Source organism: Mustela lutreola, chromosome 9, assembly GCF_030435805.1.
Source record: "Mustela lutreola isolate mMusLut2 chromosome 9, mMusLut2.pri, whole genome shotgun sequence".
NCBI classification, from domain to species: domain Eukaryota; kingdom Metazoa; phylum Chordata; class Mammalia; order Carnivora; family Mustelidae; genus Mustela; species Mustela lutreola.
Window position 1 is genome coordinate 116056448 of NC_081298.1, and position 19729 is coordinate 116076176.

The 19729-nt window shown below is 38.4% G+C and overlaps 1 protein-coding gene across 3 annotated transcripts in view; it reads left to right on the plus strand.

The window, feature by feature from the left end:
• The window catches only part of TTC27 (tetratricopeptide repeat domain 27), a 169517-nt gene that overhangs the window by 45680 nt on the left and 104108 nt on the right, over positions 1 to 19729 (plus strand). For all 3 annotated transcript variants that reach the window (XM_059188599.1, XM_059188597.1, XM_059188598.1), the window contains exon 10: positions 17162 to 17275. In XM_059188599.1, the coding sequence (XP_059044582.1) occupies positions 17162 to 17275 (114 nt within the window). The remainder of the gene's footprint in view (positions 1 to 17161; positions 17276 to 19729) is intronic.

The window sequence follows — 19729 nt, forward strand, 5'->3', positions numbered from 1 at the left end:
GGTCTGGAGATTAAACCATGGGTTGTGTGGCACAGTTAACTTGGTTGAAGAGTTTATAGGAATTCTTTGTAGTATCCCTGAAATTTTTCTGAAGGAGAAAAATAAATCTGAAAATAAAAAATTAAAGGAAAAAACCTCTAGCACAAAACCATACGGAAAATGAACAAAGCCCATTACTGCCTCATGGCTAGCTAACTGTCCTTATTTGGGGTAGCAGATAAAAGCAGGCTCTCGGGGGGTGTTCAGACCACCATTAAATTTCTCTCAACCTGCTTGTGTCTCTCCCTTGCAGTGTGCCACATACTATCTTTAGTAGCCAAGGAAACAGGCATGATGGGAGGCATTATGAAATAAACCTAAACATATAGGTTAAAATAAAGGAGGATTCATGGACCAGAGGCTAATGGCTCCCATGATTAGAGATCAGAGGCAGTTGTGAGGGATGGCATTTTCTGACCTAATGGGACTGTCAGAACGTTCTACTAAGCCAAGACCCTCAAGCAAGTCTGAAGGAATCCTGAGTTCATGGTGCAGCCTTGCTGTGGCAGCAGAAACCAGTTTCTCTGGAGGAAAACATCCCAAGTTAAAACTGAGCAGTGAGCTCACAATTAAAGATCAAAAGAGAGAAGGGAAGGCAAGCCACCGTGACTGAGAGTCAACAATGGCAGCAGTTCTCTGATTCATAATATAGAGCAGCTATATATGGGATGTTTAAAGAAATAGAGCAGGTACTAACCAAAAGATAGCTGAAAAACTTTTGTTATTAGACTTTCATGATTTTGGAGGGGAAATGTAACTTTTAGAATTTTTTTTTTTTTTTTTTTTAAAGAGAATGAGAGTGTGCATACGCATGTGCAGGAGCTGCATGGGGAGGGGCAGAGGAAGAGAGAGAGAAAGAAAATCTTGAGTAGTCTCTAGGCCTAGTGCGAGTCCAACATGGGGCTCCATCTCGTAACCCTGAGATCAGGACCTGAGCCAAAATCAAGAGTTCGATGCTTAACCAACTGAGCCACCCAGGTGCCCCAGAAATAGTTTGAAATTAAAAACCATAATAAAAATGCAACCCACGCTTTTCCACAGCAGAGAGATGTTGTAAAACGCTAAGAAGTTGTGTATAGCAGGTGTTTTAGAAATTATAGTCTTAGAAGTATACCTAAGAAACTCTGGCGTCTGCATCAGTAGATAAGGTGTATGAATGCCTCATGATAGCAGCATTTGTCATTATGGCAGAGAAACTGGAAGCAACCTAAATTTTGTTGACAGGGGAAGGGATAAATTGTGATATTTTATGTCACAATTATGAAACATTATACAACAGTGAAGTGAAAGTAAATAAACTAGCTATTAGCAACAACATGGATGAGTTCATATATACAGTGATCAGGTAAAAAAAACTAGTCCCAGATTCACAGGTGTTTATATTATTATACTTCATAACTTAAGCTACTTATAATCCTCTGTATACATCAAATAATAAAAAAATGAAGTCTGTGGGGTGCCTGGGTGGCTCAGTGGGTTAAGCCTCTGCCTTCGGCTCAGGTCATGATCTCAGGATCCTGGAATCGAGCCCCGCATCGGGCTCTCTGCTCAGCAGGGAGCCTGCTTCCTTTCCTCTCTCTCTGCCTGCTTCTCTGCCTACTTGTGATCTCTCTCTGTCAAATAAATAAATAAAATCTTAAAAAAAAATGAAGTCTAAAAACTATTTTGAGCAATGACAAGATAATTGAAATGTTATTTGATAAACCATTTTAAAGAGTAAGCAGTTCTGATAGCATACATTTTTAATTTTAAAGTGAATCTTATTGCTATTCATTAGGCTGTTGAGAAGCAGAATCAGTGATGATAGAGAACACTCATAGAAAGTAGAGGAAGGGCACCTGGTGGCGCAGTCAGTTAAGTGTCTGCCTTTGGTTCAGGTCATAATCTCAGGTTTCAGGGATCAAGCCCCGAATCAGACTCCCTGCTCAGCAGGGAGCCTGATTCTCCTTCTGTCCCCTGCTCATGCTCTCTCATGCTCTCTCTCTCTCAAATAAATAAATAAATAAATAAGAAAAAAAAAAAAAAAAGAAAGAGGAAAAAGCCTTAAGGAAAGCCCCCAATACAGAAATATATAGAGCTAAGCAACTTAGAGCTAAGTTGGTAATACACTTGATCTTAAGGAGTCTTGTTCCAACCTGTGGCTTTGTGCTTCTGCTTTTGGCCATCACTGAAGCTGAAGAAAGCTCTTGCAGGTGTTTTGACATTGTGAACTAACTTGGTGTTCAAGGATGAAAAATTCAGCTTTAAAATAGTTTATATGTGTTAAGTAGGTCTGTTTCTCATGACGGTGTGAAAGGCGAATCTGGCAGTGCTGATGAACTGGCAGAATGTAGAAGGCCTTTTTTTTTTTTTGAGGCAGACAAATGACCAACAGCTTGGTCTCTCTCTGGTGTCTGCTTTCTATACGAAAATTTGCAGAGCCAAGAACAGAGCTCTGAAAATATTCTAGTGACAGGAGATTTGGATCTCAGGATTTGCCAAGCGTGCTCTTAGATAGTGTAGAAGAAATAAAGGTATAAAACATAGGACTTGCCTTCATGGAATTTTTAATTTAGCTTACATCAGATAAAGTTAGGGAAATGTAATTAGCAATACCAGGCAGTTTAAGCTACAAATGGATCTTGCAGGTAAATGAATCCCCTAACTGCTCAGGAAAGAATAAAATGTTTAGGACAGAGCAAAGAAGGCTTTGTTCACTAAGAGAGGATTTGAATCAGGCCTTGAAAGACAGATGGGGTTTAGATGGAATGATAGCAAGAGCAAAGGCAAGGAGATGGGGAAGTGTGATTGTACTGGGTTCAGTCAGCTGGGCTGGAAGATTTGGTTAGGGCAATAGTGACACTTATGGGAAAACAGATTCCGGACAGATTTTAAATGGTCTACAGAGCAAGGCCTGGGAATTTGGACTGCAGTTCTACTGGGGATAATTTATAGCCTAAACTGGGAATTTTAAACTTATTGTCATTTGATACAGATTTTGACAATGGATGCTTTTTAAAATAGTTCATTAAGAAGAGGGAGTAGTTCTGCTTTTTATAGTATTTCTTTGTTCCTTGTATTGTAAGGTCAGCTTGACCTGGGTAGGCATCATCTGATTTGCCTTGAGTGTAGCCAAAGCATTATGGACTCTCCAAGAGAGGTCTGAGTTGGCTCTGATTTATGTGCGGAAAAGCAGCTATCTGAAAGCCCCTTCCTTCACGTTTAAAGGAGCAGACGGGCTGGCTGTCGTATAAAGGATCCCAGTGACCCCTGGAAGAAGATTATTGGAAATGTGCAGTGATAAGAGTGAAAAGGAAATTTGTTTTTAATAGAAACAACACTCCAGATTTTCTTTGAGGGTGTTACAGAAATTTCTTTGCTGCTCTTCTGGGAATGATGGCAATATTTCATGTGTTGGAATTGTTAGCTGCATAAACTAATGCCTGTATATAGAGCGTGTCATGATATTGAAATTTACTTTTTAGTGTGAGTTACAGGGATATTCATTGGATATTTCATTTCAGTTAACTGAGTTTTCTCAGATGTTAGATTATTACTGTTCTTTTTCTGGTTTGAGTCTGAGCCCCAGCCCAGGTGGTGATAAACTCAGTGAGGCATGCTGAGCAGTCTTCCTTTTACTCTCAAAATATCTGTTTGTCAACACTTGCTGAAGTGGATTGATTCTTTAACTTATAAAACATGGTAACTGTAAGGAAAAGAGATATTACTAGAGTTTATTTCAACTTTCATAGTAATAATATTGAGAGCATATATTATAAATTTATGATATAAATTATTAATTTATGGTATAAATTTAGAGGGTATATGATAAATTGATATAAATGTGATATTTTATAAATATGAGATAAATATAAAAATTATAAATTTATGATATATATAAATTTATGATTAATAAGTAACATTATTAATAAGTAATATTATAGAGTATATGGATATTGTACACTTATAAAAGCTTACTGGGATCAGTGAATCGCCTTTCATAAATTCTGGTCAATAAAAGTTGAAAAAGGAGAGAATTTTTTTCAAGACAGTTGCACAAATGTTGGCACTTATATTTAGATGGTTTCTAACCTTTGCCCTGAAGTGTGAAAGTGGTGAGAATTCCATCTCATATACCAGCATATGGTTGCAAATAACACAGCATTCTTTTTCTTTTTTTTTTTTTAAAGATTTTATTTATTTATTTGATGAAGAGAGAGGGAGTGGGAGAGAGAGTACAAGCAGGGGGAGCGACAGGCAGAAGGAGAGGGAGAAGCACTGGACCTGGGGCTCCATCTCAGGACCTGGAGATCATGACCTGAGCCAAAGGCAGCTGTTTGACTGAGCCACCCAGGTGCCCCACGACACAGCATTCTTTAGCACTGTCCTAATTCTCAAAGTGCTGCAAGTGGTATACACCAAACTTCTTAAGCTTCTTCTTTTTTTTTTAAACTGGATTTTTAGCCAGCAGTCTTACTTCTGTGAGGCACTATTTCATCAAATTACTTGACTTAGCAGACTCTAAGTAAAAATAAATGGACTTCAGAAAAGAGAGTATATACAGCTATATGATTCCACTTACCTGACGTTCTTAAAATAGTCAAATGCATAGAAACAGAAGTGGCATGGTGGCCACCAGAGGCGGAGAGTACTGGGCAGTTGATGTCTCATGGATACAGGGTTTCAGGAAGTGCAAGATGGAAAGAGTCCTGGAGATTAGTTGAACAACCATGTAGATGTACCTATCTGAACTGTACACTTGAAAAAATGGTTAAGGTAGTGGGCTGCCTTGGGGCTCCTGGGTGGCTCTGTTGGTTAAGTGTCTGACTCTGGATTTCTGCTCAGGTCATGATCTCAGGGTCCTGGGATCGAGCCCCAAGTCGGGTCTGCACTTTGTGGGGAGTCTGTTTGAGGATTCTCCCTCTCCCTTTGTCCCTGCCCCACTTGTGTGCTTGCTTGCTTTCTTGCTTTCTTTCTTTCTTTCTTTCTTTCTTTTCTCTCTCTCAAATAAATGAATAAATCTTAAAAAAAGAAAAAAAAAGATGGGGAGGCACCTGGTTGGCTCAGGCCTTTAAACATCTGACTCTTGATCTCAGGGTCCGGAGTTCAAGCCCTGCATTGGGCTCTGTGCTGGGCATGGAGCCTACTTAAAAAAAGAAAAGGTTAAGATGATAATTTTTATGGTATATGTATTTTACCACAATTTAAAAAAAAAATTACAAAGGGAAAGTAAAGATAGCATGTACAATAAAGATCAAAGATAAGAAATTCCAGGGGCACGTCGGTGGCTCAGTGGGTTAAAGCCTCTGCCTTCAGCTCAGGTCATGATCCCAGGGTCCTGGAATCGAGTCCCACATCGGCCTCTCTGCTCAGTAGGGAGCCTGCTTCCTCCTCTCTCTCTCTGCCTGCCTCTCTGCCTACTTGTGATCTGTCAAATAAATAAATAAAATCTTTAAAAAACAAAGATATGAAATTCCAAGAAATAAATCTGTCTTAAGATTTACAAGACCTCAAAAAAAAAAAATATTTACAAGACCTCAATATTAGAATCAACAAAACATAATGAGAGAAAGCAGTGAAGACTTACATAAATGGGAGCATCTGCTATGTTCATGGAGGAATCAATATTTTAAAATTTCAAGTCTTCTAAAATTAACCTATATAATCAATGCAATCCCTATCAGAACTTCGGAGTTTAATTATTTGTTTCGGAGTTGTGTCACTGTTGTTTTTTGGTTTTGTGGAACTCAAGCTGACTTTAAAATTCATATGGAAATGTAAAGGGCTAAGAATAGCTAAGACAGTCATGAAGTACTAAGGGATATATTCATCGCCAGACAGCAAGCCCTGTTACGAAACTGTATTATTTAACTACATTATCGCTTGTCTCTTGTGGTCCTTGGACTGGCAGCATCAGCATCACCTGGGAGCTTGTGAGAAATCAAGTTATCTGGCTCCATCTCAACCCCTTATTGAATCAGAATCTCTGGGGTTGAGGCCAAAGAGCCTGTATTTTAGCAATTTCTCTATGTTATTCCTAGGCGCTTGAAAGTTTGAGAAGCACCAAATTAAGACATTTTGACATAAGAAAGTATGAACCAAGCAGTAGAACAAATAGAGAGTCCAGAAACAGACCCATACCTATAGGGTTCATCTGATTGATGACAAAGCTGGCATTGCGGTACAATGGAAAAGAGTTGGCTTTTCAATAAATGATACTTGATGGTTTATGTCCATATATAAAAAGCTGTCTTAACCCTTATATCATATAATATATATATATTATATACAAAAATCAATTCCAGACTGGATATATGAAAGTGAAAAGCAAAACTGCAAAGCTTTTAGAGGAAAAAATATGGGAGAATGTCTTTGAGATCTTAGGACAAATGGTATAATACAGCTCTAACCATAAGTCAAAAATATAAGTTGGACTACACTATTAATTACTTCTCTTTATCAAAAGATGTCATTAATATTGGTAAAGCACTTAGACCACTGCCTTGCCAGCAGGTTGTATGTGTTACATGAATGTTTGTCAAGAGTATGAATAATGTATTACCCTCCTCCCACAAAAGTACTTATGTTCAGAAAATATAAACTTAACAAATTATTAAGAAAAATTCTGACAATCCAGTAGAAAGAATAAGCAAATGATTTCAATAGGGACTTAATAAAGTGGTATTAAAATGGCCATTAACATATTAAAAGGTGCTCAACTTTATTAGTCATTAGAGAAATGCACACTAAAACCATAATGCAATACTACTCCATACCCACAAGAATGGCTGAAATGCAAAACAGTATTGAGTGTCGTAAGGATGTGAAGCAACAAGAGTTCTCTTATATTTCTAGTAAGAGTGTTGAGTGGAATAACTTTTCAGAAGATTGGGAGGAACTATGGAAGCTAAATATATTCATACTCTGTGACCTCTCAATTTCACTCCTAAGTATATACCCAACAAAATACTTGCGCATGTTCACCTAAAGGACATGTCTTAGGGGGTGCCTGGGTGGCTCAGTGAGTTAGGCCTCTGCCTTAGGCTCAGGTCATGATCTCAGGGTCCTGGGATCAAGCCCCATAGCGGGCTCTCTGGTCAGTGGGGAGGTTGCTCCCCTTACCCCCATCTGCCTTCCTCTCTGCCTACTTGTGAGCTCTCTCTCTGTGTCAAATAAGTAAAATCTTAAAAAAGAGAGAACATGTCTTAAAGTGTGAGTAACCACACATTCTGGTATTACATCTAGAATGTTCATAACACATTTGTCTTGTCCCAGTTAGAAAATGCAAAATGCCCATTAGCCACATGTTTTTTATTTAGCAACTATATTTATATAGTGGTATATTATACAGCAACAGAAGAATATTCTACAACTCTGTGCAACTATGTGGCTGAATCTTTCACACATACTGTTGAGCAGAAGAAAGCGGATACAAAAGGGTACTCTGTGGTCACATTTGTATAAAGTAGGAAAGCATGCACCTGATCTGTATACAAGTCAGGAGAGTGGTTACACTTACAGAGGGGCAGGAAGTGACCAGAGAGAACAAGGGGACAGTAGGATGCTGGTAATGTTACTTGATCTGAGTGCTGGTTATATATGTCTGTTCAGTCTGTGAAAAGTCATTGTGCATTTATATATATATCATATAATATATACAAATGTTTAAAAAATTGGATTTAGTAGACATTTCTTTACTACATCAAACTGAAAAATACATGGCAAGAGCCACACAAGGCATTTACATTAACGGTCAGATGAATAGTAATGGTCATTTCTGATATCCTGAAAGAACAGTATATTTAAGAAAATGAATTGTTTTTCTCAGCATATTTTATCCAAACTAGAATTTCTTATATAAAATATTTCTTTCTCTTAATAATTTCATTCCAGTTTCTTGTAAGGATGTATTAAATTTATTTAAAGTGTTTCAATCTTTCTTCCATGTAGTCTACATGAAGAAAAATTATGAACTTCCAGACTTTCTATTTATATTAGGGCTTTGCTTGGGAATACTCTGATTTCTTTAAACCTACCAATGCTAGAAAGCATCAAGTTGCAGAATGACCCACTCATGACTGTATGAAAAAGTGACACTTTCTTACAAAAAACTTAGAAGCATCAATCACAGCTTGTTCTGACAACACATTTTTGTTTTTATTTTTATTTATTTTTTGTTCTCAAAACACACTTAAAAAAAAGATTTTATCTATTTATTTGAGAGAGAGAGTGTGAATGAGCAAGCGAGCATGAGTGGGAGGAAGGGCAGAGGGAGGGGGAAGCAGGCTCCCCAATGAGCAGGGATCCCAAAGTGAGACTCGATCCCAGGACCCTGAGATAGTGACCTGAGCTAAAGGAAGACGCTTAACCAACTGAATCACTTAGGTGCCCCTCACAGCACATTTTTCCTATATATTTAGATGATTTTGTATGTTTTTGTTTATCTTAACAGAGACAAATAAATGTAATGTTTTCGGTTGTAAGGTGTTCTTTGGGAGCACAGAGAGAGAACAGTGTGCTGTACTGTGCAGTCAGTTGTTTGCAAGTTAATGCTGTCTCAGTATTTCACCAAGTATGAGGACGGAGCTACCAGATTCCCTGAAGTCTACAAGGATGTGGTTTAAACATAGTGGAACATTATTGGGTTTGTGTTATTTGGGAAGAATTCTAATAAATTGAGTTTTTGTACAAGGGAAATCTTATTGCCGTGCACAGCTGCTATTTGCCAGTACGCAGAGCAGGATTAGGCCTTTTAGCCTTTAAGATAACTGTATCAGTGCCTTTTTAAAAAATTTTAAATTAATATTTTGTGTGTGTATTCCAGAATTGTTTATGCACCATACCCAGTGTTCCATGCAGTCCGTGCCCTCCTTAATACCCACCACCAGGCTCACCCATCCCCCAACCTCATCCCCTGCAACACTCTCAGTTTGTTTCTCAGAGTCCAGAGTCTCTCATGCTGTTTTAAGGGTGAGTGGCTAAGGTGTGCATTGGAGGGGTGAACACTGCCAGAAAGCTTAGGTGGCGTGGTAACTGGTTAATTTGTGTTTTGAGTGATTTCCCTTTTAAGGCAGTCGGTGTATTCTGTGCCTTCAGAAAAGTGGCACCTTGCGCCCCTAGAAGTTGAATAAAATCCTGCTTATGAGCTGCTGATGTCAAAATATCCAGGTCTGTAAGGTAGAAGTCAAACTTTCACTGTTTGCAGATGATATGATACTATGTATAGAAAACCTGAAAGACTCCACCAGAAAAACTGTTGAAATTGATAAACTCAGTGATGTAGCAGGATAAATTTCAGTCTATGAAAGTCCATGGCATTTCTATATACCAATAATGAAGCAGCAGAAAGAGAAATTTAGAAAACCGTTCTATTTACAATTGCATCAAAACCTATCAGGTACCCAGGAATAACTAAACTAAATAACTAACTAACTAAAGAGGTGAAAGACCTGTACTCTGACAACTATAAAACATTGTTGAAGGAAATTGAAGAGGACAGAAAGAAATGGAAAGCTATTCCATGTTCATGGATATGGGAACAGCAGGCAGAGGGAGAGGGAGAAGCAGACTCCCTGCTGAGCAGGGAGCCCGACATGGGGCTCAATCCCAGGATCCTGAGATCATAACCTGAGCCAAAGGCAGCCACTTAACCAACTGAGCCACCCAGGTTTCCCATCTCCAGAGCTTTTTAGTCACCCCATACTGAAGCTCTGTACCCATTAAACACTGGCTCCCTATACTCTTCTCTCCCCAGAATGACAACTACTGTTCTGTTTTCTCTTTCTATGCATTTCAGTATTCTAGGTACTGCATGCAATTATAAAACTCTTATGATTTGTATCAGGCTTATTTCAGTTAGCATCAGGTCTTCAAGATTCATCCATGTTGTAGTGTGTATCCAAACCTCCTTCCTATTTAAGGCTGAATCATATACATACGCACACACACCCCACATTTGGTTTATCCTTTTTCCATCAGTGAATATCTGAGTTGTTTCTGCCTTTTAGCTGTTGTGAACAGCACTGCCATGAACATGGGTATGCAAGTATCATTCAAGTCCCTCCTTTTATTTCTTTTGGGCATATATCCAAGAAATGAATTTGCTGGATCATGTATAATCCTGTTTAGTTTTTTTGAGGATGCCTTTTTGTCTGTTTTCTTTTTTTTTTTAAGTGAGAATACTTTTTTAATGCCCAAATTTCCTGATCCGTACAAAGACATCATCAGATACCTGCCATGAACATGGAACAGTCAGTAGAATTTCACAACCTGTTAATTTCTGATGCATTTAGGTTTTTTTTTTCGATGCATTTAGTTTTTGCTTACGTAAATAACTGGTAGCTAGACTCCTAGGCTAATGAAAAATTTAATCAGCTTATATTTAGGTACTATATATTTGGTCACTCACTGCTTCCCATTATCAAGCTTATTCTGCCTTGTCTATAGAAGACCCCTCACTGTTCCCGATCTGGTGAGTCACATTTGGCATTTGCGAACATCTTCATTTATTTTACTAATTTTGGGGATCTGAGGAAGTTAAGTGTTCTCAAGTATTTCTCTCTTATATTGGACGGTAAAGAACTTCTATTGGGTTTTAATAACCTTGGCGGGGCATTCTGGTGAATATGAATTCTATAATAATTAGAATCCAATTAATATTAATTAAAGATCTAAAATAACCAAAATTCAACGAAGATGAACTTGGGAATTCATGTCATTATTTTCCCTTCATCATGATAGAGTTGGTGGAATAAGCTTCAGTCACCATTTGGTTCAGTTTTTTTTTTTTTCTTCTCTTTATAGATAAGACATATCTTAGTGCTAGAGAAGTCAATCCACTTATTTAAGGGCATATAGAGAATGGCTGGGAAGGTAGGGGAATGGAAGCCGGTTTAGGAAAGAATTCCCCTTAATTTGTGGATTTGGGGAGGATCATAATGAATTGTTTGGAACCTTATTCTTTGCTATGAAACAAATGGAATTTTATTAAAACTTTCTGACAGCAGCCTTAGAGATCATCAGCTCGAATCCCATCAGTGTGTAAATGAGGACGAGGAGGGCTAATGTGGTCAGTGCCTTTCCCAAGACCTGTGCAGCTAATTGGTGGAGAGTCTGGTTTAGAGTCCCGTTCTTTTTTCAGTGCATTTTTCGACTTTACCACGCCCCTTCTTTAAAAATAAAAATACATTGTATGCTACAATTTAGCAATGACTATTTTCAGAAAGCCCATAAGCTTATTTTATTTGGGATTTGGAGCATATTGTCATAAAGAAAAAATACTTTAAGTTTCTGAGCTGCTTCACAAAAGCCTATATAAGCCACAGTGTATCTGGATTATAGTTATAAAATATTATTTCATGACACCCCATTATTAATTACTCTGTTGTGTCCTTGGAGGAGAGTATGTTCCCAAATCTATTCGGGGAATGTCAGAAAAAAAAAAAAAAAACGTGACAAGTGATTTGCATAAGGGCCAGTCACTGTCGATTTACATTTCCTTTTCAGAAGCATCATCTTTGGATATGCCATTTCGGCCCGTGTACATCACAACAAGTATAAAATCCCTCCTGCGTCCCTTTCTCTCTCTCTGAGTGCTCTTTGTCTCCGAGCGCTCGCGGTGTGCCAGGCTGTAGGGAAGGTGCTAGGGGATGGAAAGGCACGAGGGAACTGAAGGCCCCAACCTGCATGCGGGGTTAGAGAATCAGGGGGCAGAGATGGAGATACTTAGGGAAAGTGGTTGAGAAAGACTCTCCGAGGAGGTGCTGCCATCTGAGGGGACACCCGGAGGGTGAGGCAGAGTCAGCAGGAGGCTGTGGGGTGGTCATTCTCAGCTCCTGAATTGAGTGGGATTAAGAGTAACTCTGGCCCAGGATTCGATGGAGACTGGGTCAGCTCTGCCCGTTGTCTGGACAGACACGCTTGAGTCCTCACTGGCCAGCCTGCTGCCTGGGAAGGTGGGTTGGTGCTCCCTCCGTTGGGTTTGCTTGCTGAACTACTAGATTGGATATTTCTTAAAAATAGCCTTTTCTCCGTAAGTTGGTAGAGCATTTTAGCAGATATCCCCCATTGAATTTTCTTTTTCTTGCCTAATTACGATTGGCTTACCTTGTGGGCTGCAGTGTTCTAAAAATATATTAAATCCAGCCTATCTGAATTTACCTCCTTATGGAAAGACTTTTCCAAGACTCCTGGCCAAACAGATAGAAGGATAAATGCATTCTTAGGTGATGCCATTATCCGGCCAGTTCCTTCTGCAAAGCTTTTCAAATGTCTGTTTGTCAGATTGCATTTTGCTCTCAGTGTTCAGTGAGAATGTTTTGCTTGACCTTCGCATTAAAATCTCAGGCAAACTCTTGTTCTCATGCCAGGGAAGAAAACAGTCTGATTTTGTTGTTTTTCTGAGGAAAGTGTCTCCCGTATTTGGTGTGCAAAGCTTAAAGCTGGGCTTTAACTCTGACAAGCCCGTCATCACTGTGGTTGGGAGCTGTAAGGGGAGGGCAAGTTTTCTTCGACCTTCTTAGGGCTGGGTCTGCAAATTAATCTGACAGATTAACATGAGAAATGCACACAGATTTACTTAATGCAGATGTATTTTATTTATTTGTTTATTTTTTGGGTGACATGGGAGGCTTCATAAGAAAACAAAGACCAGATGAAGCAATTAAACCTGAATTTTTTTATGCTCGGTTTGATGACAAGTGGGCGTTATGGAGGAATGTGATAGGTCAGAGAGCGTGAGGTGTAGGTGTAAAGGATGCTCCCTTCCTCCGGGTAGAGGGTGGGACCCTCTCACACCAGAGTTTTATGACCTGCTTCAGGGCAGAGGGGCAGGGGGAAGGCCGGAGTGATCTTCCTTCTTCTGCTGTTTCCTCAGACTTCTTTGGCTTAAAACGCTCAATAAGCCAGCTGCCACTTTTTGGGGATAGTGTGTCTCGAACCCTGTCAGGGGTTTGTGCCACCAACCTGTGCATACTCAGGGTGGTGATTTTCTGTTAGGGGCGAGGTAAAGCCTTACAAGAGGGGAAATCCGGAGGGGGCTACTTCAGTGGGTACTCTAAGAGGCTTGTTAAGTTTTACCTAATTCATATTTAATCCTCCTCACAAGGATTTCAGAGAGGAGGAAAGTGAGACCCTACGAGGTCAAGTAACTTCCCAAGGTCACCCAGTGAGTCATGTCACGTGGTGGAGCTGGGATTCTGCACAAGCTCTGGCTGGCTTGGAGAATGTTCCCACTGTGCTACAGAGCCCTTCCCTCCACGTTCTTCCGTCCTGTCATGAGGTTGCAGAGATAGTCCCTTTCATCAGGTGAAGAGAAAAAGAAGGCAGTGATGCGACCTATTGTGGGTGGTAGAGTCACTTTGCAGATTTACTTTGTGAAAAGTTATTTCCTTTGAAAATTCTTGAGCTCAAACAATGTTATGCATTTTAAGAAGTTCTTTTTTTTTTTTTTTTAAGATTTTATTTATTTATTTGACAGACAGAGGTCACAAGTAGGCAGAGAGACAGGCAGAGAGAGAGAGGAGGAAGCAGGCTCCTTGCTGAGCAAAGAGCCCGATGCGGGGCTTGATCCCAGGACCCTGGGGTCATGACCTGAGCCAAAGGCAGAGGCTTAACCCAGTGAGCCACCCGGGCGCCCCTAAGAAGTTCTTTAATGTATTTTTTATCATGTATCTTTTTATAGTGCCACATGAACCTACTTGGGTTGATAAAGCCATTTTCCTTGTAGATTTTAGTTAATGGAGACTAATAAGATATGGTTGTAGGTTAATCTAGTAAAGTATATTTCAAGGAGATAAAATATTTTAATTTACACAGTTATAGAAGGATAAGAATGCCTAATTGACATTGCATTAGAATGTAAATTCTGTGATGGTGGGGACCTTGTCTGTCTTGCTTACTAGTTTGTCCCTGGGGCCTTGTGCACAGGACCTTGTACAGAGTAGCTGCTCAAGTGAATTAATGAACGAATACACTTTGGGAAGACCCCATCTACTGATGTTTCTCCTCCCTTATTTGTGCATTCTTTCCTTACTCCTGCTCCCCTTAGCATAGCAGATTCTCAGTGTTTTTTCCTGAGTGTGATGGTTACATTGCTCTACCAGAGTTTCCTGGGTGGTATCATCACTTCCGGGAGGTTATTATATCTGGAGAAAGTGTTGAAAAAATGCTATAAAGATGTTGTGCTGGGGGTCAAGAGACCCAGGTATTAGAATCAGCTTTTGCTCCTAATGAAGGTGTGACACAGAGCAAGTGGCTTAACCTGTTGGTGCTTCATTTTCCCTTTTATTGTAAAGGCGTTGGCTTTGATCCAGAGTTGAAAATTCAGATGTCTATAGGAGCCATGCAGGTAACTCACGGTGGTACAGTAAGGGCCTGAGATAGAATTTATACTCCATTGAAGGACCTCCTGCTAATTCTTTTTATAAGATTTTATTTTTTATTTTTTATTTGAGAGAGAGAGAGAAAGAGTATGAACATAAGCTGGGGGAGGGACAGAGGAAGAAACTGACAACCAAGCACGGACCTCGATCCCAACCCCTGGGCTTGATCCCAGGACCGCGAGATGATGACCTGAGCTGAAGCCAAGAGCCAGATGCCTAACCGCTTAACTGGCTGAGTCACCCAAGCATCCCCCTCCTGTTAACACTTAATAAGAATTTGGAGTGATAAACGAATTTGACCAAAAACAAATACTTGTGTTATCTTAGCCTTGTAGTTCTCTTTTTTCCCTTTAACATTGATGCAAATTTTATTCAAGAGGTAATACTGTAGAATTGAATTCTAAGAAAGGAAAAATTTACCACTTATCCACTTTATAATAAAAAGTTGAACTTAATAAAACAACCTCTTTATTTCTGCTGTTCCAGACCGTCCGAGATACAAAAGAACTCAAAATCCTTAATGATTGGTTGTTTATGAAAAAAAAATTTATGAAAAATTATGAAAAAATATTTGTGAAAAAAATAGCCAATCATGAAGGATTGTGTGTGCTTTTGTATCTAAGAGACTGGAACAGCAGAAATAAAGAGGTTGTTTTATTCTTTTTGGAAAAAAAAAAAGTGGAACTGGGGATTACTTATAACACATAAATAAATTGTATCTTTTTTTAAAAATAAATTCTATCTTTATATTTTTTAATTTATTTTACATTTTTTAATAAATGTAATGTAGAGTCATTTAACTTATACTGATAAAGTTTTGTGAATGGTGTTCAGAAACTTTGACAACAAACACATACACATGCTCCTCGAATAAGTACCTAGGATTTTCACTCCAAGATCCATTTCTGCAAGTACGTAGGACTCTGTAACTTGTATTTCTACATTAATTCAGTTTGAATTTCCTTCATTGTAATGTGTTTCACAATTTCCTAAAATAATTAGATCAGTGTTTCTTGTGACTTTATACCTCCCTCAAATTATACTTTAATATTTGACGCAGTAGTTTCAAAAAAAAATATTCAAGGCCTCAGTTTTAAATTTTCCTTCAATGTAAGGCACAAAGTTGATAAGAAATATTAAGAAGACTACCCTAAAATAAATGCACCGTTCTAATAAAAATTACTTGTTAATACAGTTCCCATTCTGTTCTGTAATTCTGATAAAGAATGTATTTTTTTGGTAGGAGCACCTGGGTGGCTCAGTCTTTTAAGCATCTGACTCGATCTCGGCTCAGGTCTTGATCTCACAGTCATGAATGCAAGCCCTGAATTGAGCTCCATGCTGGGTGTGGAGTCTACTTTAAAAAAAAAAAAAAAAAAAAAAAAATTACTTTTTGGTAATAAAACAAGGGTTTAGAATGATTCAGTCTTTGGAAAATCCTAGTGACAGTCACTCAGTGAAGTAGTCTGTCATCCCTAGAGTCACAAACACTCAGACACTGCTGTTAACATTGAGTTTTTGTGGTTTTTGATGGTTATTTTCTTGATTTAGCTTCATAGTTCTTAAACTTGGCAATGGTTTTGAATTACTTGGGGAGTGTTTTAAAAAACACAGTTGCCAGATGCTACTTTCAGAGGTCTGATTTACTTAAAAAAAAAAAAAAAACTAAAAGCTTCTCAAGTGCTTCTAATGTGCAGCTAGGTTTTGAGTGATTAATTGGACTCTTAATTAACTAGGGTGTTTCAGCACTGACTTTTAGAAACAAGCAACTGATCAAGGCTATAGTCAGCTTTCTAACAAACAGGCATTTTCCCTTGTTTTGCAGCAGTCTTGACTGAATGTTACAGGTGTGAATGATCTCCAGGAAATAGTGTGGATTCCAGATTATCAGCAGAGATTGAACACGGTGTTCATTACACCATGCGGCCCCTACTGTGTCATCATGCATTTTGCCCATTTTCACTCACCAGAACTTTTACTTTTCCCCACTCCATGTGCAGTCATACTCAATGGTGTCTACTACATTCTCTGAGCTCATGGCACTCACAGATTTCTGGGGTTAGGACTTAGTCCTTGGGTATTCGATATTTTGTTTTAGGCCAGTTTTTATTAAGATATCCCCTCTGGGAAAGCATTTTAGCTGAATCTGAGACTCACTGCCCTAACCAAGGCCAGAAAGCATTCTCATACATTTTAGAATGGATTTTTGTAATATGTATTGAAGAAAAGAAAAGTCTTTTGCCTTTAAGTGAACAAATACTTAATTCTTGGGCATTCCGTGTACTTGAAGTTTGATTTGTATTTATGAATTATGATGTATTTTAAATGAAAAGTTGTCAGATTTCTAATGATTTGTTTTTATGTATGATTTTGGTTGTTTAAAGATTTATTTCAAATTTGGGAAAGATGTTTTGAGGTAGTTTATTTTCTCACATCTTTTATAACCTATGAGATAAAAAGATTTATGAATTTCTAGTGTTATATAGTCTTCCTACTGTTTTGATTATCTGGAAAGATTTTGAGGGATTTTTTAAGATTTTAAGGGATTTATTCAATAGATTGGATCTACTAGGTTAAGTGAACAAATTATTCACAAAAATATTTGACAGCACGTTTTATTATTTTTCACTGAGAAGATTTTCAGAGCTGCATTCAGCTGTATTCTGATACTTTTGAAAGAATTAATTTTGTACTAATCAGAGTGGGATCACTGCACTTACCCCTTCTTCTTTTTGTGTGTTTTTTTAATTCTCTTCCATCAGTTTTTGCTTTCACAACCAAAGTTTTGGGCCATTCAGACATCAGCCTTGATCCTCCGGACAAAACTTGAGCGAGGAAGCACACGCCGAGTGGAACGGGCAATGAGGCAGACACAGGTGAGAATTAATGGGACAGTTTTTGTTATTCTTCCAACTCTTGGTATATATTCCATATATATGCCACATCTTCTTAATCCATTCATCAGTCAGTGGACATTTGGGCTATTTCCACAATTTGTCTGTTATTGATAATGTTGCTGTAAACATCAGGGTGCACCTACCCCTTCAAATCTGTATTTTTGTATCCTTTGGGTAAAGGATACTAGTAGTGCAGTTGGATAAAAGACACTTCTAGTGCAATTGCTGAATCATAGGGTAGTTCTGTTTCTAACTTTTTGAGCCATCTCCATACAGTTTTCCAGAGGGACTAAATGAGTTTGAATTCCCATCAGTAGTGCAAGAGGGTTTCCCTTTACCCACATCTTTGCAAACAACTGTTGTTTCCTATGTTGTTAATTTTAGCCATTCTGATAGATGTTATGCTTTTGATTTGTATTTCCCTGATGATTAGTAATGTTGAGCCTCTTTTCATATGTCTGTTAGCCATCTGGATGTCTTCTTTGGAAAAGTACCTGTTCATGTCTTCTGCCCATTTCTTAACTAGATTATTTGTTTTTTTCAGTGTGGAGTTTGATAAGTTCTTTATAGATTTTAGATACTAACCCTTCTCCCATTTTGTCAGTTGTCTTTTAATTTTGTCGCTCGTTTCCTTTACTGTGCAGAAAGTTTTTATCTTGGTGAGCTTCCAATAGTTCATTTTTGCTTTTGTTTCCCTTGCCTCAGAAGACATATCTAGAAAAATGTTATGGCTAATGCCAGAGAAATTACTGCTTGAGGTCTCTTCTAGGATTTTTATGGTTTCAGGTCTTACATTTAGGTCTTTCATCCATTTTGAATTTACTTTTGTCCACAGTGTAAGAATGTGGTCCAGTTTCATTCTTCTGCATGTTGCTGTCCAGTTTTCCCAGCACCATTTGTTGAAGAGACTGTCTTTTTTCCATTGGATATTCTTTCCTGCTTTATGAAACATATAGTTGTGGCTCCATTTCTGGGTTTTCTATTATGTTCCAGTGATCTATATATCTGTTTTTGAAATAGTACCATACTGTTTTGATCACTACAGCTTTGTAATAGAACTTGAAGTCTAGAATCGTGATGTCTCCAGCTTTGCTTTTCTTTTTCAGGATTGCTTTGGCTATTTGGGGTCTTTTATGGTTCCATACAAATTTTAGGATTGTTTGCTCTGGTTCTGTGAAAAATGCTGTTGTTGTTTTGATAGGGATTACATTAAATATGCAGATTGCTTTGAGTAGTACAGACATTTTAACAATATTTGTTCTTCCAATCCATGAGCACAGAACGTTTTTCCATTTCTTTGTGTCCTCCCTCCTCAATTTCTTTCATAAGTGTTCTATGGTTTTCAGAGTACGGATCTTTTACCTGTTTGGTTAGGCTTATTCCTAGGTATGTTAGGGGTTTTGGTGCAGTTGTAAATGGGATAGAGTCCTTGATTTCTTTTTTGGTTGCTTCATTATTGGTGCATAGAAATGCAACAGATTTCTGTATATTGACTTTGTATACTGCAACTTCGCTGAATTAATGTATTAGTTCTAGCAATTTTTTGGTGGAGTCTTTACAGTTTTCTATATAGAGTACCATGTTGTCTTCAATAGTCAAAAGTTTGAATTCTTTCTTGACAATTTGGATGCCTTTTATTTCTTTTTGTTGTCTGATTGCCGAGGTAAGACTTAGAGTATTCTGTTAGATAGTAATGGTAAGAGTGGACATCCCTGTCTTGTTCCTGACCATAGAGGGAAAGCTCTTAGTTTTTCCTTATTGAAGGTGATATTATGGGTGTGGGTCTTTCATATATGGCATTTATGATGTTGAGGTATGTTCCATCTATACCTACTTTGTTGAAGGTTTTTATCAAGAATGGATGCTGCATTTTGTCAAATGCTTTTTCTGCATCTATTGAGAGGATCTTATCCTTTCTTTCATTAATGTAATATATCATTTTGATTGATTTGCAAATATTGAACCACCCCTGCACGACTGTACTCCGCTTTAGATGCGAGCCTCAGGTCTGTTTCTGACTCACTGGCTAAAAATTAGGGGTTCTACTGACCCCTACCTGGAGTCCAGTAATTTGCTAAAACGGCTCACAGAATTCAGGGAAACTTTACTATTACTGGTTTACTTTACTATTACTGGTTTATTATAAAGGATACAGATGAACAGCCAGGTGAGGCAGTACATAGGATGAGGTCTGGAAGTGTCCTGAGGACAGGAGCTTCTGTTCTTGTGGAGTTTGGGGTACATCACCTTCCCAGCATGCAGTTGGCTCACCAACCTGGAAGCTCTGTAAACCTGTTTTCTGGTTTTTACGGAGGTTCCATTATGTAGGCATGATTGATTAAGTCTTTGACCATTGATGATTAACTCAATCCCCAGCCCTGCTCCCTTTTCCAGAGTTGGAAGTGTGGCTGAAACTTCCAGTCCTCTAACCCC